At 36.6% G+C, this 22540-nt stretch overlaps 1 protein-coding gene across 11 annotated transcripts in view; it reads left to right on the plus strand.

Annotated features, from left to right (window-relative positions):
* ZNF638 (zinc finger protein 638) overlaps positions 1 to 22540 on the plus strand; it is an 86427-nt gene that overhangs the window by 44228 nt on the left and 19659 nt on the right. For 8 of the 11 annotated variants that reach the window (XM_030310812.2, XM_030310805.2, XM_030310808.2 and 5 more), the window contains 10 exons: positions 6580 to 6630; positions 9369 to 9440; positions 11126 to 11212; positions 11467 to 11535; positions 11920 to 11960; positions 14308 to 14439; positions 16692 to 16820; positions 18994 to 19035; positions 19503 to 19637; positions 21999 to 22124. In XM_030310812.2, coding sequence (XP_030166672.1) covers positions 6580 to 6630; positions 9369 to 9440; positions 11126 to 11212; positions 11467 to 11535; positions 11920 to 11960; positions 14308 to 14439; positions 16692 to 16820; positions 18994 to 19035; positions 19503 to 19637; positions 21999 to 22124 — 884 coding nt within the window. The remainder of the gene's footprint in view (positions 1 to 6579; positions 6631 to 9368; positions 9441 to 11125; positions 11213 to 11466; positions 11536 to 11919; positions 11961 to 14307; positions 14440 to 16691; positions 16821 to 18993; positions 19036 to 19502; positions 19638 to 21998; positions 22125 to 22540) is intronic. The other 3 variants (XM_030310803.2, XM_030310809.2, XM_030310810.2) reach the window with 3 other exon arrangements.

Genomic DNA, 22540 nt, shown 5'->3' on the forward strand with positions numbered 1-22540 from the left:
ACCACATGGATGAATTACATTTACAAAAGACCTCTTCACACAAAACCCTGTGCGTGAATATTTTTAGCATCTTTTAAAAAAAAAATTTTTTTTAATGTTTATTTATTTTTGAGAGAGAGTGAGAGAGCGTGAGCAGGGGAGGGGCAACGAGAGAGGGAGACACAGAATCCAAAGTAGGCTCCAGGCTCCAAGCTGTCAGCACAGAGCCAGATGGGGGGCTGAAACTCATAAACTGCGTTTAATTAACATACAGTGCAATATTGGTTTTAGGAGTAGAATTCAGTGATTTATCACTTACCATACAACACCCAGTACTTCTCATAACAGGTGCCCTCCTTAGTATCCATCATCCTTCTAGCCCATCTACCCACCATGCTCCATCACCCCTTAATTTGCTCTCTAGCATTTAGAGTCTCTTGTGGCTTGTTTCCCTCTCTTCTCTTTTTGACCCCCTTCCCATATGTTCATCTGTTTTGATTCTTAAATTCCACATATGAATGAAATTATATGTTATTTGTCTTTCTCTGATTCTAGCTCCATCCAGGTCATTGCAAATGGCAAGATTTCATTCTTTTTGATGGCTGAGTATTATTCCAGTGTGTGTGTACATACGTGTACACACACACGCCACATCTTTATCTTTTCATCAGTGGATGGACATTTGTGCTCTCTTCATAGTTTGGGTATTGTTGATAATGCTGCTATAAATGTTGGGGTGCATGTGCTCCTTTGAATCTGTATTTTTGTATCCTTTGGGTAAATACCTAATAGTAAAATTGCTGGGTCATAGGGTAGTTCTATTTTTAGTTTCTTGAGGAACCTCCATACTGTTCTCCAGAGTGGCTGCACCAGTTTGCATTCCCACCAACTGTGTAAAAGGGTTCCCCTTTCTCCACATCTTTGCCAACATTTGTTTCTTGTGTTGTTACTTTTAGCCATTGTGACAGGTGTGAGGTGGTATCTCATTGTTAGGTTTTGATTTGTGTTTTCGCTGGTGATGAGTGATGTTGAGCATCTTTTCATGTGTCTGTTAGCCATCTGGATGTCTTCTCTGGGAAAGTGTCTATTCTAATGTCTTCTGCCCATTTCTTAACTGTGTATTGCTTTTTGAGTGTCGAGTTTATAAGTTCTTTATAGATTTTGGATACTAACCCTTTATCAGATAGGTCATTTGTAAATATCTTCTCCCATTCCGTAGGCTGCCTTTTAGTTTTGATTGTTTCCTTCCCTGTGCAGAAGCCTTTTATCTTGATGAAGTCCCAGTAGTTCATGTTTGCTTTTGTTTCCCTTGCCTTCGGCAATATGACTCTTTGCTCTGGCCAAGTTCAAAGAGGTTGCTACCTGTTTTCTCCTCTAGGATTTTGATGGTTCTCTGTCTCACAGGTCTTTCATCCATTTTGAATTTATTTTTGTGTATGGTATAAGAAAGTGGTCCAGTTTCATTCCTCTGCACGTTGCTGTCCATTTTTTCCAACACCATTTGTTGAAGAGACTGGATTTTGTTTTGTTTTGTTTTTAATTGTTTAATGTTTATTTTTTTGAGAGAGATAAAAGAGAGACAGACTGTGAGCAGGGGAGGGGCAGAGAGAGAGGGAGACACAGAATCTGAAGCAGGCTCCAGGCTCTGAGCTGTCAGTACAGAGCCTGATGTGGGGCTTGAACTCAAGAACCGTGAGATCAAGAGCTGAGCCTAAGTCAGACGTTTAACCGACTGAGCCACCCAGGTGCCCCTGAGACTTTTTTTTCCCACTGGATATTCTTCCCGGCTTTGTCAAAAATGAGTTGACCATATAGTTGTGGGTCCATTTCTGGGTTTTCTATTCTGTTACATTGATCTGTGTTTGTTTTTGTGCAAGTACCATACTGTCTTGATGATTACAGCTTTATAGTATAGGTTGAAATGTGGAATCATGATGCTTCCAGTTTTGTTTCTCTTTTGCAGAATTGCTTTGGCTATTTGGGGTCTTTTGTGGTTCCATACAAATTTTAGGATTGTTTGTTCTAGCTCTGCAAAAAATACTGGTGGTATTGTATAGGGATTGCAATAAATGTGTAGATTGCTTTGGGTAGTATAGACATTTTAACAATGTTTGTTCTTCCAGTCCATGAGCATTCATGGAATGCTTTTCCATTTCTTTGTGTCCCCTTCAGTTTCTCTCATAAGTATTCTATAGTTTTCAAAGTATAGATCTTTTACCTCTTTAGTTAGGTTTATTACTAAGTATCTTGCTATTTTTGGTACAGTTGCAAATGGGGTCGATTCCTTGATTTCCTTTCCTGTTGCTTCGTTATTGGTGTATAGAAACACAACAGATTTCTGCACATTGATTTTGTATCTTGCAACTTTGCTGAGTTCATGTATTATTTCTAGCAATTTTTGGTGGAGTCTTTCAGGTTTTCTAGAGTATCATGTCAGCTGCAAATAGTGAAAGTTTGACTTCTTCCTTGTGGGTTTGGATGCCTTTTATTTCTTTTGGTTGTCTTGATTGCTGAGGCTAAAACTTCCAGTACTATGTTAAATAGCAGTGGTGAGCATGGACATCCTTGTCTTGTTCCTGACTGTAAGGGAAAGTTTCTCAGTTTTTCCCCATTGAGGATGACATTACTTGTGGATCTTTGTATATGGCCTTTATGATGTTGAGGTATGTTTCATCTATCCCTACTTTGTTGAGGGTTTTAGTCAAGAATGGAGGCTGAATTTTGTCAGAAGCCTCTTTATTTGTAATAGCCAAAAACTGGAAATAAGTCAAAAGTCCTTCAGTGGGTGAATGGTTAAATTGTGAGGTATCTGTAGCATGGAATACTACTCAGCAATAAAAAGGAACAAACTATTGATACGTGCAGCACTCAGATGGATTGCAGGGGAATTACACTGAATGATGAAAAAAATGGGTCTCATAGAGAATAGATTTGTGGTTGTCAGATTGAGGAGTGAGGCAGGTAGCTATTTCTATAAGTGGGTGGTAAGAAAGATCCTTGTGATGGAGCTTTCTGTATCTTAACTCATGGTCACAGTAATCTACATGTATATGACAGAATTTCATAGCACTAAATACACATTAATGAATGTGTAGAACTGGGAAAATGTTGGTAATTGTATTAATGTCCGTTTACTGTTTGTGATATAGCATATAGTTATGCCAGATATTACCATCAGGGGAAACTGGGTGAAGGGTGTATGGGATCTTTCTGTATTATTTCTTACAACTGCTTGTGAATTTACAGTTGTCTTCAAATAAAAAGTTAAATTTTTTTTTAATTTCTTTTTTTAATGTTTTATTTATTTTTGAGAGAGAGAGAGAGAGAGTTCAAGCAGGGGAGGGGCAGAGAAAGGGAGACACAGAATCTGAAGCAGGCTCCAGGCCCCAGGCTGTCAGCACAGAGCCCAACGTGGGGCTCGAACCCACAAACCATGAAATCATGGCCTGAGCCGAAGTCAGATGCTTAACCGACTGAGCCACCCAGGCGCCCCTCAAAATTAAATGTTTTTAAATGCTGTGATAAAGCTATCATAATAAATTAAAACTACAGAACAATTTCATTTAAGAGTATTGATGTAAAATTTTAAATAAAATTTTAGCATATAGAGGCTGTGAGCACATTAAGTGAATAATATGCTATGCCCAAGAAGGTACCGCATCAGAAATTTAAAAGTGTTTCAAAATTAAGAGATCTGTTAAAATAGCTCACCAAATTAAATAGAGAAAGATAAATGCTGAGATCGATATTGGTAGAATTCAACATCCACTCCTAAGCATCAAAAAACAAAAAAATTTTGGGGCGCCTGGGTGGCTCAGTCGGTTAAGCATCCGACTTGGGCTCAGGTCACGATCTCACTGTCCGTGAGTTTGAGCCCCGCGTCGGGCTCTGTGCTGACTGCTCAGAACGTGGAGCCTGTTTCAGATTCTGTGTCTCCCTCTCTCTGACCCTCCCCCGTTCATGCTCTGTCTCTCCCTGTCTCAAAAATAAATAAAACGTTTAAAAAAACAAGAACAAAAACAAAAACAAAAAAATTCTTAAAATAGGCAACTGCTTTCTTAATATGATAGTGTTTTGTGTGTATATACTTTTGCTCATATTCATATGAACATACACATACATCAAGTCAAAAGGCAGCATATGTTTAATAGTGAGGCTAGTAGAAATGTCTCCATTAAGGGAACAAAGGAAGGGATACTCATCATCAGTTCTATCAGTTAACATAAATATTGTTTTAACCCTAATAGTCACTAGCCAGTGCAAAGTCAAGAGGCGTAAAAATTTGAGAGTATGTTACAACATTATTATTTGCAAATATGCATGTATTACGGAAAACCTAAGAGAGTCTACTGAAATGCTGTTAAATCTAAAAAGCAAAAAATAAAAAGGGGGCATCTGGGTGGCTCAGTTAGTGAAGTGTCCAACTCTTGATTTTGGCTCTAGTCATGATCTCCTGGTTCTCAAGATTGAGCCTGATGTCGGGCTGTGAGCTGAGCATGGAGTTGGCTTGGGATTCTCTCCCTCTCTTTCTGCCTCTCCTCTGCTCATGCTCTGTCTCTCACTAATTAGCCACCTTATTAATATAAGGTTTCAATTGTTTTATTATGTAGAAAGAATAACCACTTACATGTAATCTAATAAAACGTTCCATTTACAATAATAAAAAGTACAAAAGATACGAAAGGAAAATTTTAAAATACTACTGAATGGCATAAAATAATGATTAAGTGAGAAAACCGTTTATTCTTTGATAGAAAGCCTTTCAGCATTATAATGTGCCTGTTTTCTTATATTAGAACATAAATGTTATGGGGCGCCTGGATGGCTCAGTCTGTTGAGTGTCCTACTTTTGATTTCTGCTCAGGTCATGATCCCATGATTCGTGGGTTGAGCCCTACATTGGACTCTACGCTGACAGTGTGGAGCCTGCTTGAGATTCTCTGTCTCCCTGGCCCTCCCCCACTTGTGCTCTCTCCCCCTCTCAAAACAGATAAACCTAAAAGAAGATAAATGTTATGAACCCAGTAAAAACGCCAGTAAGATTTTTTTAAATTCAAGTATAGGTGTCACACAACCATTAAGATTTTTATTTTCTTTTAAAGTTTACTATGTTGTTGGGGGGGAGAGGGGAGGGGAGAGAGAATACCAAGCAGGCTCTGTGCTCTCTGTGCTCCCAGCCTGATACTGGTCTTGATCTCACAAACTGTGAGATCACGACCTGAGCCGAAATTGAGTTGGATGCTTAACTGAGTGATCCAGGTGCGCCCAGCCATTAAGATTTTTAAACCTGATGAACTAATTGTTTATATATAAATAATACAGAGTGGACGAGAAAATTCTGCAAAGGAAGAGTGATTAGGACAGACTAGCACTAATGTATTAATATATATTACAAAGGAAAGAAAAACTGAAAAGAAAATCATTGTTAAAAGTTACAGATAAAATACCTTACAAAGGTAAAGTTTCAAAATAGTTTCATGTAGTTGCACAAATAGACAAAAGGTCAGTAGTACAGAAAGAATCTAGAAGTAGTCCCCAGATCAGATGGAGCATCAGTAAATCATTATGATAATATTTTTAATTAGCAAGGAATTATTCATTAGTTATTCATTAAGTGAACTAGCCACTTTGTAAAAGTAAAGTACTTTAATGGAAAATGTAGATGGATCAAAGATTTAGTGTGATACATAAGGTGGTAATTAAAATATTGAAAGAAAATGTGGAGTTTTTTTGTTTTTTTGTTTTTTTAATTTCAGAGTGAGGACTTCCTTCCCTATCAGGAAAACATTTGATTACATAAATAGTATTTTTACCTAAGTATTTTGCATAACTTTTAAAAAATTGTTACCTGTATGATACAGGTGAATTTTCTTCTTCTTTTTTTTAATGTTTATTTATTCATTTTTGAGAGAGAGAGAGAGCATGTGCTTGCGAGTATGAGCAGGAGAGGGGCAGAGAGACCGGGAGACAGATGATCTGAAGCAGGTTCCGTGCTGACAGCAGAGAGCCTGATGTCAGGGCCCAAACTCCTGAACCATGAGATTATGACCTGAGCTGAAGTCTGATGCTTAACCGATTGAGCCACCCAGGTGCCCCCAGATGAATTTTCTTAATATATAAAGATCTCTTAACAAATAATGAGAAAAACCTCAACAACCCAAAAGATAAGTTGGCGAATATTATGAATAGCAGATCACAGAGAAAAATATAGTGTTGAATTCAACATGTGAAAATTAACACAACTTGACTCCTATTTAAAAAAATAAAAATTAAACCATACCAGTTTCCATTTCAGTTTTGAGTGATTAATAACTTATCTACTATGTGTGGTAATGGAAGCTCCACTGTCATGGGCTATTGATGGGAATATCAGTTGGTACAGACTTCATGGAGGGCAATTTAATATAGTTAAAATTGAAATCTTTGCCTTTTTTCTCATCACCTCCATATCTCACAATTTATCTGTATAGTTCCACAAGTATACAAAGATGAGTATAAGGATGTTTCTTACAGTGTTTTTTCAGTCATTGCCAGGTTAGGTCTTTCCTAAATCTATGTGATATTGTTTGTAATGTGTCTTTGATATATTTTTCTTACTAGCCAAAACTGGACAAGTTAAGACATCTGGAACCAAAGTAAATAAATCTTCAGGTATGTTTTTTACTAGAATTCTAGACATATTAGTTAACTTTAAATTACTTATCTTGGATTTCATATGACATAATATTTGCTGGGTGTATACTAATTTTTTTAAATTTATAGTCACCTAGAAATTCTGAGAAAGAGATTTAGTAGATATGCTCCTTCTTTGTAGTAATTAGTAAAATAAGATAATTGGGAAACTTTCTCATGATGAATATTAGAGATAATTCCCCTCTTTTTTATTCAAGTCTTCCTTCTGGTTTACTTTCTTTTGTAAAATAACTCTGATAACAGCAAATTATGTTTTCAGTTTTTATGGACTATAGTGGGTTTTAATTATTTTTTTCTCTTCTATTATTATCCTCTCTAGTTCTCCTTTCTATTAAATGTTGGTTAGTTTAGGGTCATCTTTTTAAATGGATAGAGATCAGTGTATTAAATTATCTTCTCTATAATGGTAGAAAGGAAGCAGGTTGTAGTTGGGAAATACCATTGTTAGTGGCAGAGCCAGAATTTTCATAGAATAGTTTCTTCAAAGCAATAATCTGAGTGGGTCAGGAAGCTGGAAGTCTTGTTTTGAGGATGCATTTATTTACTCAACAGTTCGATATTGCTTTGAGAGTGAGTTTATGGGAGTTTTGGTGGAGACTTGGGGGGAATGGGTGTTAAAGCTGCTTAGCCACTCCTTAACTGTTGGAAATTAATTCTACATTTTTTCTCCCTTAAGTTCTTATAACCCAGCCAGAAGTAATAAAGTGGATTGACCTGTTATAATATAGGGATAGTGAAAGAAATACTTAAGGGCTCTTTGGGGCTCAGTGTGTCAGAATTTGAGATTGACTAAGAAATGACTAGTTAGGTGATACTTTATAAGTATTGGTATTAATCTTTTTGAGCAATGGTTAGGGTCTGTATTTGGATATAAAGGGTGAATTTGTAAACTATTTCAGTTGATTTTTGTGCATATCTATAATTGTTTTATTTGTATGGTAACTTCTCAAAAGCACGATCATGTTCTCACAAGGGTTCTGTAAAGTAATCATGGCATTTGCCACCCTTGTTTATAAATGGGCAGATGTGCACAGAAATTGATTCATGCCCTAAGACTTAACAGTTTTTTTAAGTCCATTTATTTATTTGGCGGGGGTCAGAGAGAGAGAGAGAGGGAGGGAGAGAGAGAGAGAGAGAGAAAGAGAAAGAATCCTAAGCAGGCTCCACACAAGCAGCTGGAGCCTGCCACCGGCCTGAAACTCATGAAACACGAGATCATGACCTGAGCCAAAACGAAGAGTCGGACACTTATCCTGCTGAGCCACCCAGGCCCCCTAAGACTTCACAATTTAATTTGGAAGTCAACTTGATCTACTGACTTTTTTTTTTTTTCCTAAAAAAAAAAAAAAATTTTTTTTTTTAATGTTTATTTTTGACAGAGAGACAGAGCATGAGCAGGGGGGCGCAGAGAGAGAGGGAGACACAGAATCTGAAGCAGCGTCTAGGCTCTGAGCTGTCAGCACAGAGCCCGACCTGCAGCTCGAACTCACAGACCGCGAGACATGACCTGAGCTGAAGTTGGATGCTCAACCGACTGAGCCACCCAGGCGCCCCATGACTTTTTTTTTTTTTTCTAACGTTTATTTATTTTTGATAGAGACAGAACGTGAGCAGGGGAGGGACAGAGAGCGAGAGAGACAGAATCCAAAGCAGGGTCCAGGCTCTGAGCTATCAGCACAGAGCCTGATACAGGGCTCGACTCATGAACTGTGAGATCATGACCTGAGCTGAAGTCAGATGCTTAACTGAGTGAACCATCCAGATGCCCCTTAATCTACCGACTTCTGATTCTGGGCTTTTTCCTCATAATGCAACCTTGGTAGTTAATGGATCCTAGGTTTTAGAGCTAAACCTCCTGTTGCTCTCTGAATGGAAAGGGATTTGTTCTCCGGTGATCTTTTCAGTGCCGCTTTGATGATCACAGTCTTTACACATCATCCTTGAAGAAAAGCAACAGTAATGTGTATGTATAAAAGGTCAGAATAATTTAAATAGTCCTGTTCACATAGAGCGCACTAGGTATGAGTCATAGCAATCTTAATGTAGCCTAGCCGTGATTGTAGGTATTCTTCAATGCTTTTCAATCAACTGGAATCCAAGTAAGCTTGAGCTGGGAGACCCTAATTATAACTGCTTGTGGAACCATTAAAAGCATTATGGGATTTTTTTTTTTTTTTAATATTTGTTTATTTTGTGAGAGAGAGTGGGTGCAAGGTTGGGGAGAGGGGAAGAGGCAGAGGGATAGAGAGAGAGAGAGAATGAATGAATTCCAAACAGACTTCCTGCTGTCAGAACAGACCCTGATGTGGGACTCTATCCCATGAACCTTGAGATTATGACCTAAGCTGAAACCGAGAGTCAGACACTTAACCAACTGAGCTACGCAGGCACTTGGGATTGTTTCTGTATCCTTGGCAGTTAGTTGATCCACACATTGAGAGATTTATTTAACTTGCCTGAATGCTATTTTTAAGTACCTCACTGGAGAGATGAATTCTAATTTTATTGATTTTTTTTTTTTTTTTCTCCTGAAGGAATTAATCATCCTTGCTAGATTTAGAAAATGACCTGTGCCCCAAAGATGATACCATTATGTGTTTGGGATAAAATGTTCTGTCACTCATATTCTTTATGAAGTTCTTTGGGGATCGTTGATACCAATTAAATCAATTTTGACTATAACTTTTGTTATTTAGGGAAATCAGCTGGTTCTGTAAAATCTGTGGTAACAGTAGCTGCTAAAGGTAATAAAGCTTCAGTCAAAACAGGTAAGACTATTGGGAAGGAGAGGTTTTATTAAGTTCTTCTTGCCTTAGAGAATATAACAAACATAATATCAAAAGCAAGCTTTATACTCCTATAATTTGTAGTATCTAATAACATCTTGAAAAGTTTAGTAGATACTTATTTAATATTTAAAACCTGACATGTAATGGGACTTTGAGTTTTTGGTATATTGATCCTTGGCAGTGTGTGCCATTGCAGATACATTTTTGTGTAAGAAACTTTTTTTTTTTAAGTTTATTTGTCTATTTTGAGAGCGAGAGAGAGAGAGCGTGCGTGCAGACAGGAGGGGAAGAGAGAGGGGGAGAGAGGGAATCCCAAGCAGTCTCTGCACCATCAGCACAGAGCCCAATGCAAGGCTTGAACCCACGCCTGATGCTCAACTGATTGAACCACCCAGGTGCCTCTGTATTGGAAGCATTTTTTTTTTTAATTTTTTTTTTTTAACGTTTATTTATTTTTGAGACAGAGAGAGACACAGCATGAACGGGGGAGGGGCAGAGAGAGAGGGAGACACAGAATCGGAAGCAGGCTCCAGGCTCTGAGCCATCAGCCCAGAGCCTGACGCGGGGCTCGAACTCGCGGACCGCGAGTCAGACGCTCAACCGACTGAGCCACCCAGGCGCCCCTATTGGAAGCATTTTTTTTTTTTTTTTTTTTTTTTTTTTAATTTTTTTTTTAATTTTTTTTTTTTTTCCACGTTTTTATTTATTTTTGGGACAGAGAGAGACAGAGCATGAACGGGGGAGGGGCAGAGAGAGAGGGAGACACAGAATCGGAAACAGGCTCCAGGCTCCAAGCCATCAGCCCAGAGCCTGACGCGGGGCTCGAACTCACGGACCGCGAGATCGTGACCTGGCTGAAGTCGGACGCTTAACCGACTGCGCCACCCAGGCGCCCCGGAAGCATTTTTAACAGCTCTGTGATTACAGGTTGCTCTGTCACTTCCCCCTACAAATTGTTTAATCTTTATTCTCTCAGTTTTTAGAGCTGTCACTTCATATTACCTTCCCTACCTTATATATTTTTCTATTTGTTACTCCAGAAAAGATTTTTCTTACCCTGTAAAAAGAATGTGTTTCCTCCATAAAGAAAGGAATGTAACATGTTGAAACTAATATGACCTGTTTATTAATATATAGAATTATTTTATTTTATTTTAAAAAAGTGGTTTTTTATTTATTTTTGAGAGAGAGAGACAGTGTGAGTGGGCAAGGGGGGAGAGGGAGACACAGAATCCAAAGCAGGCTTCAGGCTCTGAGCTGTCAGCACAGAGAGATGTGGGGTCTCAAACTCATGAACTGCGAGATCATGTCCTGAGCTGAAGTTGGACACTTAACCGACTAAACTACCCAGGCACCCCATATAGACTAATGTTAGAGAACCTTTGTACAAATTACGAAATACGATTTTTTTATGTGTGATCATGGTGTGCTTCTACCACTGGGGGGATAAATCTGTGGCTCATTACTGACCATCAGTAAGAACTGTATCTCATTTTAAATTTGCTTTTAATCTTACTGGTAAACAGATATAAGTGGGAATAATAAATATGTGGAAAAGAACTGCTTTTATAATGTTGGACTAAATTACTTCTATGTGTTAGTATGAAACATGCTAAGTGATTGAACAGGTCCCTAGAATAATAGTTCACTTCTACTTTTAAAAGCAAAATCTAGTGGAAAGAAGTCTCTAGAAGTCAAAAAGGCTGGCATTGTCAAAAACAAAGACACCAACAAACCTGTCATCGTACCAGGTAAGCTTGAAATGCTTTCTTTTAGTGCTTTCTTTACATCTAGGTGTACGTTTAGAGTGTATTTTGAAATTATTGCTTTAAAATCTTGAAAGGGATTGTTTTGTTGTTTTTCACAGAAAAACCTATCTTAGCTCTGACCTAAATCAGGTCAGCCTAAGGAAACTTACGTGACAATTTAAGCTCCTGTTTAGATTCATTAGTTTAATTATATTAGTATGCTTTTCTAGACTATTAAAGCAGACTATTTCATGCAGAAAACTCTGAAATAAAGACCAGTGTGGAAGTCAAAGCCACTGAAAATAGTGCTAAAGAAACGGTTTCAGGTAGGTCAATAAAAATTTTATTTTGTTCTCTTATGTTTAAAGATGGAAGATTAAATTTGAAGAAAATAGGGTATTTAATTTTGTGTCAGATATAGTTAATATATTTTTTTAAATACGAGGTTCGTACCTAAGTGAAATTTAAAATATTGTGATTCAGATCTACACCCTGTCTCTTGATTATTCTGAAGTTTTGCTCTTAGAGGGAATAAAATGAAACATACTAATTTAAAAACCATTGTTCATTCTGTAGCTGCTTCCTTAAATTTTCTAGTATTTTGTTAGTTGTGTACACTTCCATGCAGTTACTATTTAATCCAATGTGGAAAAAGTGAGAGCTTGATAAAATATATCTGCATGAATTCTTACTTTATTTTGTATCTTAAGAAGCTGCTGTGGAGGCCACAGAAAATGAACAAGTCAACAAGGTCAGTTTTTATATTTTACTTATTATTTAAAAGCTTAGGAAATTTTGACACAATATGTTTTTCTTATTGTAAACCCAGTAAAAAATGTACAGGATTTGGCGTGGTGAAAAATCTATCATTTGTGACTTTTTAGATAAGGTTTGAGTTGCAAAATAAGTCATAAAAATTTAGGTGCAGGTTATTAATAAAGGTACATGTTTTTGAGGTTTACCTTTCACTGAGAAAAAAAAAGTTAGGCCAAAATGGGCTTTTGAGTAGAAAAACCAGTGGTGTAATTAGAACCAGTAGAATTTTTTGAAGTCTGTTTTTTTAGAAGCAAATAGGAGATAAGTTAATATTTAGAATACCAGTTCTGTGTGTTTTCAGAATAGCGAGTGGAATTTGAGATTTTATTTGAGGGCATAAAGTTTGCTTTATTGTTTTCCTGTGGTTAACATTTGTCATTATGAATGTATTAAAATCCTGTTAATGTAGATTTTACTGGTTAAGGTCTTGAGATCATTCAGGTGCTAAGCATTAAGTTTATTTTTGACTGGTAGATTCATTCTTCAAGTAGTAACTAAGTAGTATGTATCTTACTGTTGTTTCAGGAAGTTTTTTTTTTTTTTTTCTTTTTTTGAGAGGGAACACAAGGTGGGGAGAGGGGCAGAGAGAGAAAGCATCCTAGGCAGAGCTGGACACAGGGCCCAATCCCACTACGCTGGGAAATCAAGAGTCAAGATGCTCAACCAACTGAGCCACACAGGCACCCATGTTTCAGGAAGGATATTTTAAAGCACAAATAGATTGACTTAAAGACTTCAAAAGGAACATTTATGAACACAATTGATGTGCTAGTTCAAAATCATTCTCAACTTACTTATAAAAAGTATAACTTCCTGACACCCCTCCTCCTTTTATTTTTCAAAAGAAAAGTTACAGATTGTCCAATTTAGTATACCTTTGGGGATTTTCTCAACATTCACTAAAGGAAAAATTGGCATTGATGAGAGTCATTTGAAGAATAAAATAGATCCGAGAGAAGAGAAGGCAGAAATGAAAGTATTTATTTACTTTGTAATGGGAATTGGGCTATAGGGAAAGATTCCTAAGAGACGAGGTAAGCTTTTTAATATTGCCTAAAAGATCATTTTATTTGGCGAGATAAAAGGATATGCTCTGACTTGGAGGTTGGAGATGTTAGCAAAACATGGCACAGGAATGGCAGAGCATGGAGGTGTTGTCAGAGACAAACTGGTGTTTTAAAGTTGTATTTTTATTTTTGTTATTTTTTTTTATGTTTATTTTTGAGAGAGAGAGCGTGAGCAGGGAGTGGCAGAGAGGGGGGAGGGCAGAGGATCCTAAGTGGGCTGTGCACTAAAGGCAACGAACCCCATGTGGGCTGTAACTGATGTGGGTTGGAACTCATGAACCCATGAGATCATGACCTGAGCCGAAGTCGGATGCTCAATCAACTGAGCCACGCAGGTGCCCCACTTGTATTTTTATTTTTAAATTATTTTTAGCTTTTTTAAAAGCTTTTGTTTACATATTTTTTAAAGTTTATTTTGAGAGAGAGTGTGTGTGAGCAGGGGTGGGGAAGGGAGAAAGAATCCCAAGCAGAGTTTGATACTCAGTGCGGAGCCCAATGTGGGGTGCAAACTCATGAACTCTGAGATCATGACCTCAGCCAAAACCAAGAATCAGATGCTCAACCCACTGAGCCACTCAGGTGCCTCCCAAGATTTAATTTTTTTTAAATAGTTTTTTTTTTCTTTTTTAATGTTTTTATTTATTTTTGAGAGAAAGAGAGACAGAGCATGAGCAGGGGAGGGGCTAAGAGAGGGGGACACAGAATCTGAAGCAGGCTCCAGGCTCTGAGCTGTCGGCACAGAGTCCGACGCGGGGCTCGAACTCATGGACTGTGAGATCATGAGCTGAGCCGAAGTCGGACGCTTAACCAACTGAGCCACCCAGGCGCCCCCAAGATTTAATTTTTTTAAAGTAATCTCTATACCCAGTGTGGGGCTCAAACTTAACAACCCCAAGATCAAGAGTTGCATGTTCCACTGACTAAGCCAGCCCGGCTCCCCTTAAACTTGTATTTGTAAACAGTGGTTGAAAAAGAGAACTAAAGGCTTTGACTCGATGACACATGGTATGAATGAAATTATGCTATGTACTTAAAAGAGAGGAAATTTGCATTTTGTTTTGTTTTTGAGGTTCGGACCAGCCTTCTTAAATGATAAGATTTAGTATTAAATGCAGTCAGTTTAAATACCATAACAAATGATCTGCAGTATAAACTTAAGTAAATATAGAAGCAGTTAAAGAAATTTGAATGTCAACTCTTAAATTTGTTTTGAAGGAAACAGAGGAAATGTGTGTGGTACTTATTTCTAATTTGCCTAATAAAGGATATTCTATAGAAGAAGTTTACAACCTAGTAAAACCATTTGGTGGTTTAAAGGATATTTTGATTTTATCATCTCATAAAAAGGTAAGCGTTGATAATAGCTGTTCATGTTGTCTGAAGCACATTTTGAAAATAAGCTCACAAAATGAAAAGAAAAGGGTTTAAAGGCAGCACCTCAAAATAATTAAGCCATCTCAACCTAAGGGATTTTTAAAATATAAAACATATCCCATATTTTAGTGTTATTGTAATCTGACGTAGTTTTTATGATGGGGAGGATGGCTTAATAAATGTGTCAAAATTTTGCCTAAAATTTTAGTCTAAATATTTTATCTTCGATATGTTAATGCAGTTTTATAATGACTTACAAACTTGCATAGCACTTTTTTTACTAGTATTCCTGGTATTTTACCAATTGTACTCAAATGGGAAGTAACCATTCTCAGACAAAAATGTCATCAATACTTAGAATAACCTAGGTTATATTTGTGTTTCAAGTTTTCAGGAATTAGTACATACTACTTTTGTAATTTCAAAACAAAATGTGTTGTTAATAACTTGTGGAATGTACTTTACAAGAGGTGAGATTTTAGGAAAGTTTAATGGAAACACCACTCAGGTGATTAGAAGTGGTGTTCTTACATTAGAAAGGAGTTTGTGATCACTAGAGATCTTTGGAAGGTTATATATGTTTGATGGTAGTTGGAGCCAGTTTGCTTAAGAAAACGGAAGAGGAGAGTGAATGCAAGTTACATGCAATTTCACATTATATTAAAAGTAGATTATTTGAATGTCTGCACACCTTTATAAATTACTGAAAACCAATGAATCCTGCACTTATAAACAGGTGAACTTTATAATGTATAAATTATATTTCAGTAAAACATTTTATTTAGAAACAAGAATAAAAGGAAGGAGAGTTTTTTTTTTTTTTTTGAGAGAGAGTATGTGTGAGCGAGGGAGGGGAAGAGGGACAGGTAGAGAATTTTAAGCAGTCTCCACGCCCAACACAGAGCCCAGTGTGGGACTCGATCTCACATCCGTGAGATCATGATCTGAGCTGAAATCAAGAGTGGGATGCTTAACTGATTGAGCCACCCAGGCGTCCCAGGAATGATTTTTTAATAAAAGACTTTTTTAATGTAAGTACATTAAAATCGGGGGAAATTGTGGGAATCTGGAAATGAATAATTCAGATTCACACTTTGCATCATATACCAGAGTATGAGTAGATACTTTAAATATAAAATCAAATACAGAAAATCTAGACTTTTATCTGCCCAATTTTGATTAGAGTTGACTAGAGTTATTAACTATTGGGAGATTTAATACTTTTCTAGATATTATGTAGAAAAATACCAGTTTCAGTCATATAAACATTTCAAACATTTGTGGTTTAAAATGAACATAAAGCAAGATGTAAATTGAAAACTAAAAATATTCTAATTATTGTAATAGGGAAACAAAGATTCATACCCACATTATGCTGTAAAATATTAAAAGTTCAATATCTCTTTGGGCAAATGACCCAAAGAGATAATTCTTTAAAAAAAGAATTATAGGGGCGCCTGGGTGGCTCAGTCGGTTAAGCGTCTGACTTTGGCTTAGGCCATGATCTCACAGTTCGTGAGTTCGAGCCCCGCGTGGGGCTCTGTGCTGACAGCTCAGAGCCTGGAGCCTGCTTCAGATTCTCTGTCTCCCTCTCTCTCTGCCCCTCCCCCACTCACGCTCTCTCTCTCTCTCTCAAGAATAAATAAACATTAAAAAAAAAAAATTACAGCTGTGAACAAATATATGGAAGATTTCTATCTCATTAACTCCAAGACATGTAGAAGAATGTTCAGCTTATTCATTTAGCCAGGGATGAAAATTAAAACCAAAATGTGTGAAACTACGAATTTCACAATTAGGAAAACTGCAAAATCAAAAATAACATGGTAATTTGGTTCTTTCAATTCTCATATTTCTCATATTTTACCAACCATTAAATTTATTTACTTAACAAATATTTATTAAATGTCTGCTATATGCCAGATACTACTCTAGGTACTAAGGATACAGTAATGAATAAGATAAATAAGATTTTCCTTAATGTCATTTACTAGAATGTCCACTCTTATTTCTCTCTTTACTATTGCCTTATAAATGCAGTCATCCATTCCTTATGGTTGTAATATTGTGAGTCTGTTGGCCTCGCTTTTGAGGAATGCCTTTTTTTTTCTTTAAAACATTTACTAAGTTATTCAATTTATTTGACGCTTAAGTATTAAATCTTTTCAAGAAAAAGTAACTTAAGAAATTTATTTTTTTGTTCTTGTAATTTCTATTTTTAACAGGTATTTATGGAAGTAAATAGAAAATGTGCAGATTCTATGGTAAAATTTTATACCTGTTTTCCAATATCAATGGATGGAAATCAGCTCTCAATAAGTATGGTTCCTGAAAACATGAATATAAAAGATGAGGTAAATAATAGACTTCCCATCAGTTTTTCTACAAAATTATAAAATTTTTAAATTGGATTTATTGTAGTCTGTTAAGTGTTTCCTGGCTTGCTTCTTCAGGTTAATGTTTTTTTTGAGCCATTGAGAAAGCTTCCTTTTCCTTCATAATCTCCCATTCCATTGTTTGAGAGTTACTTCCATATTGAGGGAATCCAACCCCTCATATATTTTAGAATCGAAAAAGAGTTGAAAACTATCTGTAGACAATATTCTTTTTTTTATGTTCGTTTATTTTGAGAGAGAGAGCACGTGTGAGCATGGGTGGGGTCAGGGCAGAGAGAGAGAGGGAGAGAGAATCCCAAGCAGGCTCCATGCTGTCAGTGAAGAGCCCGACTTAGGGCTTGATCTCAGGAGCCATGAGATCATGACCTGAGCTGAAATCAAGAACAGGATGCCCAACCAAGAGCCACCCAGGTGCCTCGACAACTCTCTGTTCTCGTGTTACTGCTGTTATCAGCCCTCCAGACTAGAATCCCAGATGTTATTTTTGAGTTTTCTCTGGTTTCGCATAATCTGTTTTGTATATTTTAAGTCATAAATATTTCTGGGGTTTATTCTGTCTTCATCCCATCCATCATTGCTTTGTTTCTTAAAAACTCCAACTAGGGGTGCCTCAGTGGCTCAGTTGGTTGATCGTTTGATTGTGATTGTGGCTCAGGTCATGGTTTGTGCGTTCGGGCCCTGCATTGGGCTCTGTGCTACCAGCATGGAACCTGCTTGGGATTTTCTCTCTCTTCCTCCTTCTGCCCCTCCCCACTTGTGCTGTCTCTCAAAATAAATAAACTTAAAAAAAATTAAAAAACAAAAAACTCCAGGGGTGCTTGAGTGGCTCATTTGGTTGAGTGACCGACTCTTGGTTTTGGCTCAAGTCATGATCTCATGGTTTGGGAGTTCAAGTCCCGAGTTTGGCTCTGTGTTAGCAGTGCGGAGCCTGCTTGGGATTCTCTCTCTCTCCCTCTCTCTGTCACTCTCTCTCTTTCTTGATAAATAAGGAAAAACAACAGACCCAACAAAAGTAGTTCTTTATGTCTTCTAACTTTAGTTTTGTGTCTTAAAACCACAAAGTCATGAGACTGACATAAAATTCGAATCTGTCCAAATTCAACTGATGTAGAAACCCTTCACTGTTTCTCTGTGGCTTATAAACATTTATTATCAACTGCTAAGAGATAATATCAGTTATCTATTAGGAAACACAGTTATTAGAATCCCTGGAGGAAAGTGGAAATGGCATATAATTTGAGAGAGCCTTCTGTTGAAAATCACTCTGATGTAATTGGTGGTATTGTTTTATATGTGTCAGTATTCTTTTGAAAAGAAAAAACAAAGTTAAGAGACAGAGGCTCTGAAGATAAAGTTCCATTAGCTTTCCTTTCCCAGCTTTGACATTTTTGTCTTATACCAGTCTTAGCCTTCTTTATAATTCAACAGCACTAAATAACTGTGCATTTAATACTCTTCACTGTTTGTTTTTACTAGCCTAAATTTCTTTTTTTTTTTTTCTTTCTTTCTTTCCTTTTTTTTTTATTTTTTTTTTTGGGCATTTTTTCTTTTTGAGAGTAAGTGTGTGAGTTGCATGTGGGGTGGGGGCAAAGGGCAAAAGAATCCCAATCAGATTTCACGCCCATGATGGAGCCAGAAGCGGGGCTTGATCCCACCACTATGAGATCATGACCTTAGCCAAAATCCGACACTTAACCAACTGAGCCACCCCGGTACCCCTACTAGCCTATATTTCTGTTCTTCCTTATCCCCTACTTTGCTTATACACTTTTCACTTTGTAATTTGAATTCTCTTACTGTCTGCTAAAGTAATTCTCTTATTCCTTGTATGTGAAGTTGAATGTCCTCCCTGACACCACCTTATTAACCTTTGATGTACTTATGGGAATAGGAAGAATTGAAATGTATTAAGGTGGGACTTGACTAATTTGCTTAGGAAGAAGGAAAAATTTTTAGAAGGAAAAAATTTAGAAAATTTTTTAGAAGGAAAATTTTAAAAAAAACTTTTGCTGACTTCTTATTTTATGAAATAATTCTTAATGTTTATTCATATAGGTTATTTTATTATAAATCTTGACTAAATATATGAATGAGGAAGACTTATACTTTCCCTCTATTTTGCCTTTTCTAGGAAGCTATATTTACAACCTTGATTAAAGAAAATGACCCAGAGGTAATATTTGCTTTTAAATACCTTATTACACTTGTTTAATTGGTAGAAATATTGGTTATTCACCTGTAATAAATAAAACCTTAGTACTTATTTTAAAATATTGAGGTGATGGAAGTATACAATGGATTTTATCTTGGTTCAAATAAAAAGTAAAGGGTCATGGTAGTCCGTAATGTGAAATACTTTCCAGATACTGGAGCCATATTAAGTGGGTTAGGTATATTAAGTGTTGGGTAAATACTATGTTGATAAAAGAAAGATTATATTTCGTGTTTCAGTATATTGTTTCATTGATTACTGAAATCTAAAACTAAAATCTCACTGTCTTCACTCACATAGTCATTTTCTTACCTTTGGGAGAGAACATCATCTGACCTCGGAAAAATTAAATTTACTGTTAATCTGTGTTTTACAGTTTAATAATTCATACTTTTTCTTTTTCTGTGTTCTCTCTTAAAAAACTACAGGCAAATATAGATAAAATTTACAATCGATTTGTACATCTTGATAACTTACCAGAAGATGGACTTCAGTGTGTACTTTGTGTTGGACTTCAGTTTGGAAAAGTAGATCACCACGTATTCATGAGTAACAAAAACAAGGTAAGGAGGTTCCTTCTGTTTTAGCTGTGTGTTCTGTAGAGAATATATGACTAAACCCTGTACTCTTAAGGATTTGCTGTTTGTTTGTTTGTTTGTTTGTTTTGAGAGATTTGGAGTGTGACCAGGGGAGGAGCAGAGAGAGAGAGAGAGAGAGAGAGAGAGTGGGGAAAGAGAATCCTGAGCAGGCTCCACACTGTCACTGCAGAGCCCAACACAGGGCTCAAACTCATGAACTGTGAGATCATGACCTAGGCTGAAATTAAGAGTCAGATACTTAACCAACTGAGCCACCCATGTGCCACATGGGTTTGCAACTTATAATTCATCTTCTGAACTGAAGCGCCTATAAACATTATTTAATTTCTTAGCAGCACTATGATAGATCAGCATATTTTTTCCTATGCTGTGATAAGAAGCAAGAGATAATCACTTTCTCCTCAGAACTCCTAGCTTTTTGTTTCTGTTTTTGTTCTTTAATGTTTATTTATTTTTGAGAGAGAGCGAGAGAGGGAGAGGCAGAGAGAGGGGGAGACACAAAATCCAAAGCAGGTTCCAGGCTCTGAGCTGTCAGATTTGAGTTCATCTAAGCTTAATTACTTTTGTGACCTTGGCTGAGTTGGCTTACACTTTTAGTTCTCATCTAAGTTGAAAAAAGGTGTTGCCAGATAGTTCCTAAAGTCCCTTCCAGCCATAAAACACAGAGAGAGTTGTTTGGTCTCTTTGTTTAGTTATATGGGAAGAAGTATAAAATGATCAGCCCTTTACTTCATGGTTTGGCTTCCTTCCTTAAAAGAAATTGTTAACCTCTTTACATTTGCTGTGCCCTCTGTGTTTAATATTTAATTCAGATACTTAAAATTAGATTTTTAATAGAAAAATGTTTTATTTTTGCAAGAGAGAGAGAGAGTGCACGCCTGCGCCTAAGAGGAGGAGGGGGCAGAGAGAGAAAGGGAGATAGAGAATCTGAAGCAGGCTCCAGGCTCAGAGTTGTCAGTGCAGAGCCTGATGCAGGACTCAAACTTTTGAACTGTGAGATCATGACCTGAGCTGAAGTTAGATACTTAACTGACTGAGCCATCCAGGTACCCCTAAAACTAGATTTTGGTGAAGCATGTATTACCTAGAAAAGTAGCATTTCATATCAGAGTTGAGAATGTTTGCTTCTGAAAAAGCACCTAATTCATCAAAAGTAGATGACTAATTTTGACATGCTTCTGATACATAGAGCATGTTAGATTGTTAAATACTTTAGAAATAGTGTGACATAGGGAAGGGAGATGACAGATGGCATAAGGAATTTTGATAAGTTTAATTTTTTGGTAGGTATTCTTTAAATTTCTTAAAAATACCTATCATACTTTGCCATTTTGCCTTGATTTTGCCACATTTTAAGGATTGTTTTCTCTTGTTTCCTTTGAAATGAAGATTTACCTCACCTTTGAAATCACATTTGAAGTCTGGAAGAAAAATATATCCATTCTTTATAAAAATTAGAAAGTGTTTTTGTTGAACTTTTTGTTTTAACCCTGTTTAAGTTTCCATTTAGTGGCATTAAGTATATTCATGTTGTTAAACAACCATTACCACTATCCATCTCCAGAACTTTTTTTATCTTCCCAAACTGAAACCCTCTGTCCATTAAACAGTAATTCCTCCTTCCCCCTCTTCCTAGCCGCTAACAACCACCATTCTACCATTTTACTTTCTATCTCTATGAATTTGACTACTCCAGCTACCTCACATAAGTGGAATCATACAATATTTGATCTTTTGCGATTGGCTTATTTCACTTAGTCTAAAGTCTTCAGAATATATTGTAACATGTCAGAATTACCTTCCTTTTTAAAGCTGAATAATAGGGGCACTTGGATGGTTTAGTTGGTTAAGCTTCTGACTCTCTTGGTTTCAGCTCAGTCATGATCTCACGGTTCTGTGGGTGTGAGCACTGCATCCAGCTCCAGGCTGATGGTGCAGAGACTGCTTGGAATTTCCCTCTCCCTCTCTCTCTGCCTCTCTGCCTGCCTCTCTCTCTCTCTCTCTGTCTCTCAAAATAAGTAAATAAAAATAAAGCTGAATAATAATCCATTGTTTGCATATATCACATTTTCATTTATCTACTCATCCGTTGATAGATACTAGGTTGCTTCCACCTTTCGACTATTGTGAATAACACTGATATGAACATGGGCATACAGATGTCCATTAGAGTCCCTGCTTACAATTATTTTGGGTGGAATTCCTGGATCATATGGCAATTGTACTTCAGGTCTGTTTTGTTTTGTTTTGTTTTGTTTTGTTTTGTTTTGTTTTGTTTTGTTTTTAGGAGCTACTTAATATTTTTTTTTTTTATCTTCTCCAAAGGCAATTCTTCAGTTAGATAGCCCTGAATCTGCTCAGTCAATGTATAGCTTTCTGAAACAAAATCCACAGAACATAGGTGACCATGTATTGACCTGCACATTATCTCCAAAGATGGATTCATCAGAGGTAAGATTATTTTGTATAAACTTCTGTGCTTTTAGAAAATGAAAAAAAACTGTAAAGGTCATTCTTCCAAAACTAGAAAGAGGTACTCTGAAGGAAATTTTTTAAGAATTATTCTTGGAGAGTAGTCAAATTGGTACTAAGTTTAGACATTCTTTTAAAAATTTGTGTTGCAATCACTACTCCAATTGTCATGGTTTATGGCACAGTATAAATTTGTTTAAATTACAGTCATGTGAAGTAATTTTGAAAAATGTAACATGTTCATTCTGATACTTATTACAGACATATGTGTAGAATGATTCTATATATGTAACATGGTCATAATTATCTCCAGAATGCAGAGTCTACTTTTGGTCCATTTTAGCCTTTTGCTGATAGAAATTTGTTTATTTCTTTCTTTAATTTATTTTAAACTC

This window comes from Lynx canadensis, chromosome A3 (genome assembly GCF_007474595.2).
Source record: "Lynx canadensis isolate LIC74 chromosome A3, mLynCan4.pri.v2, whole genome shotgun sequence".
Taxonomy (NCBI): domain Eukaryota; kingdom Metazoa; phylum Chordata; class Mammalia; order Carnivora; family Felidae; genus Lynx; species Lynx canadensis.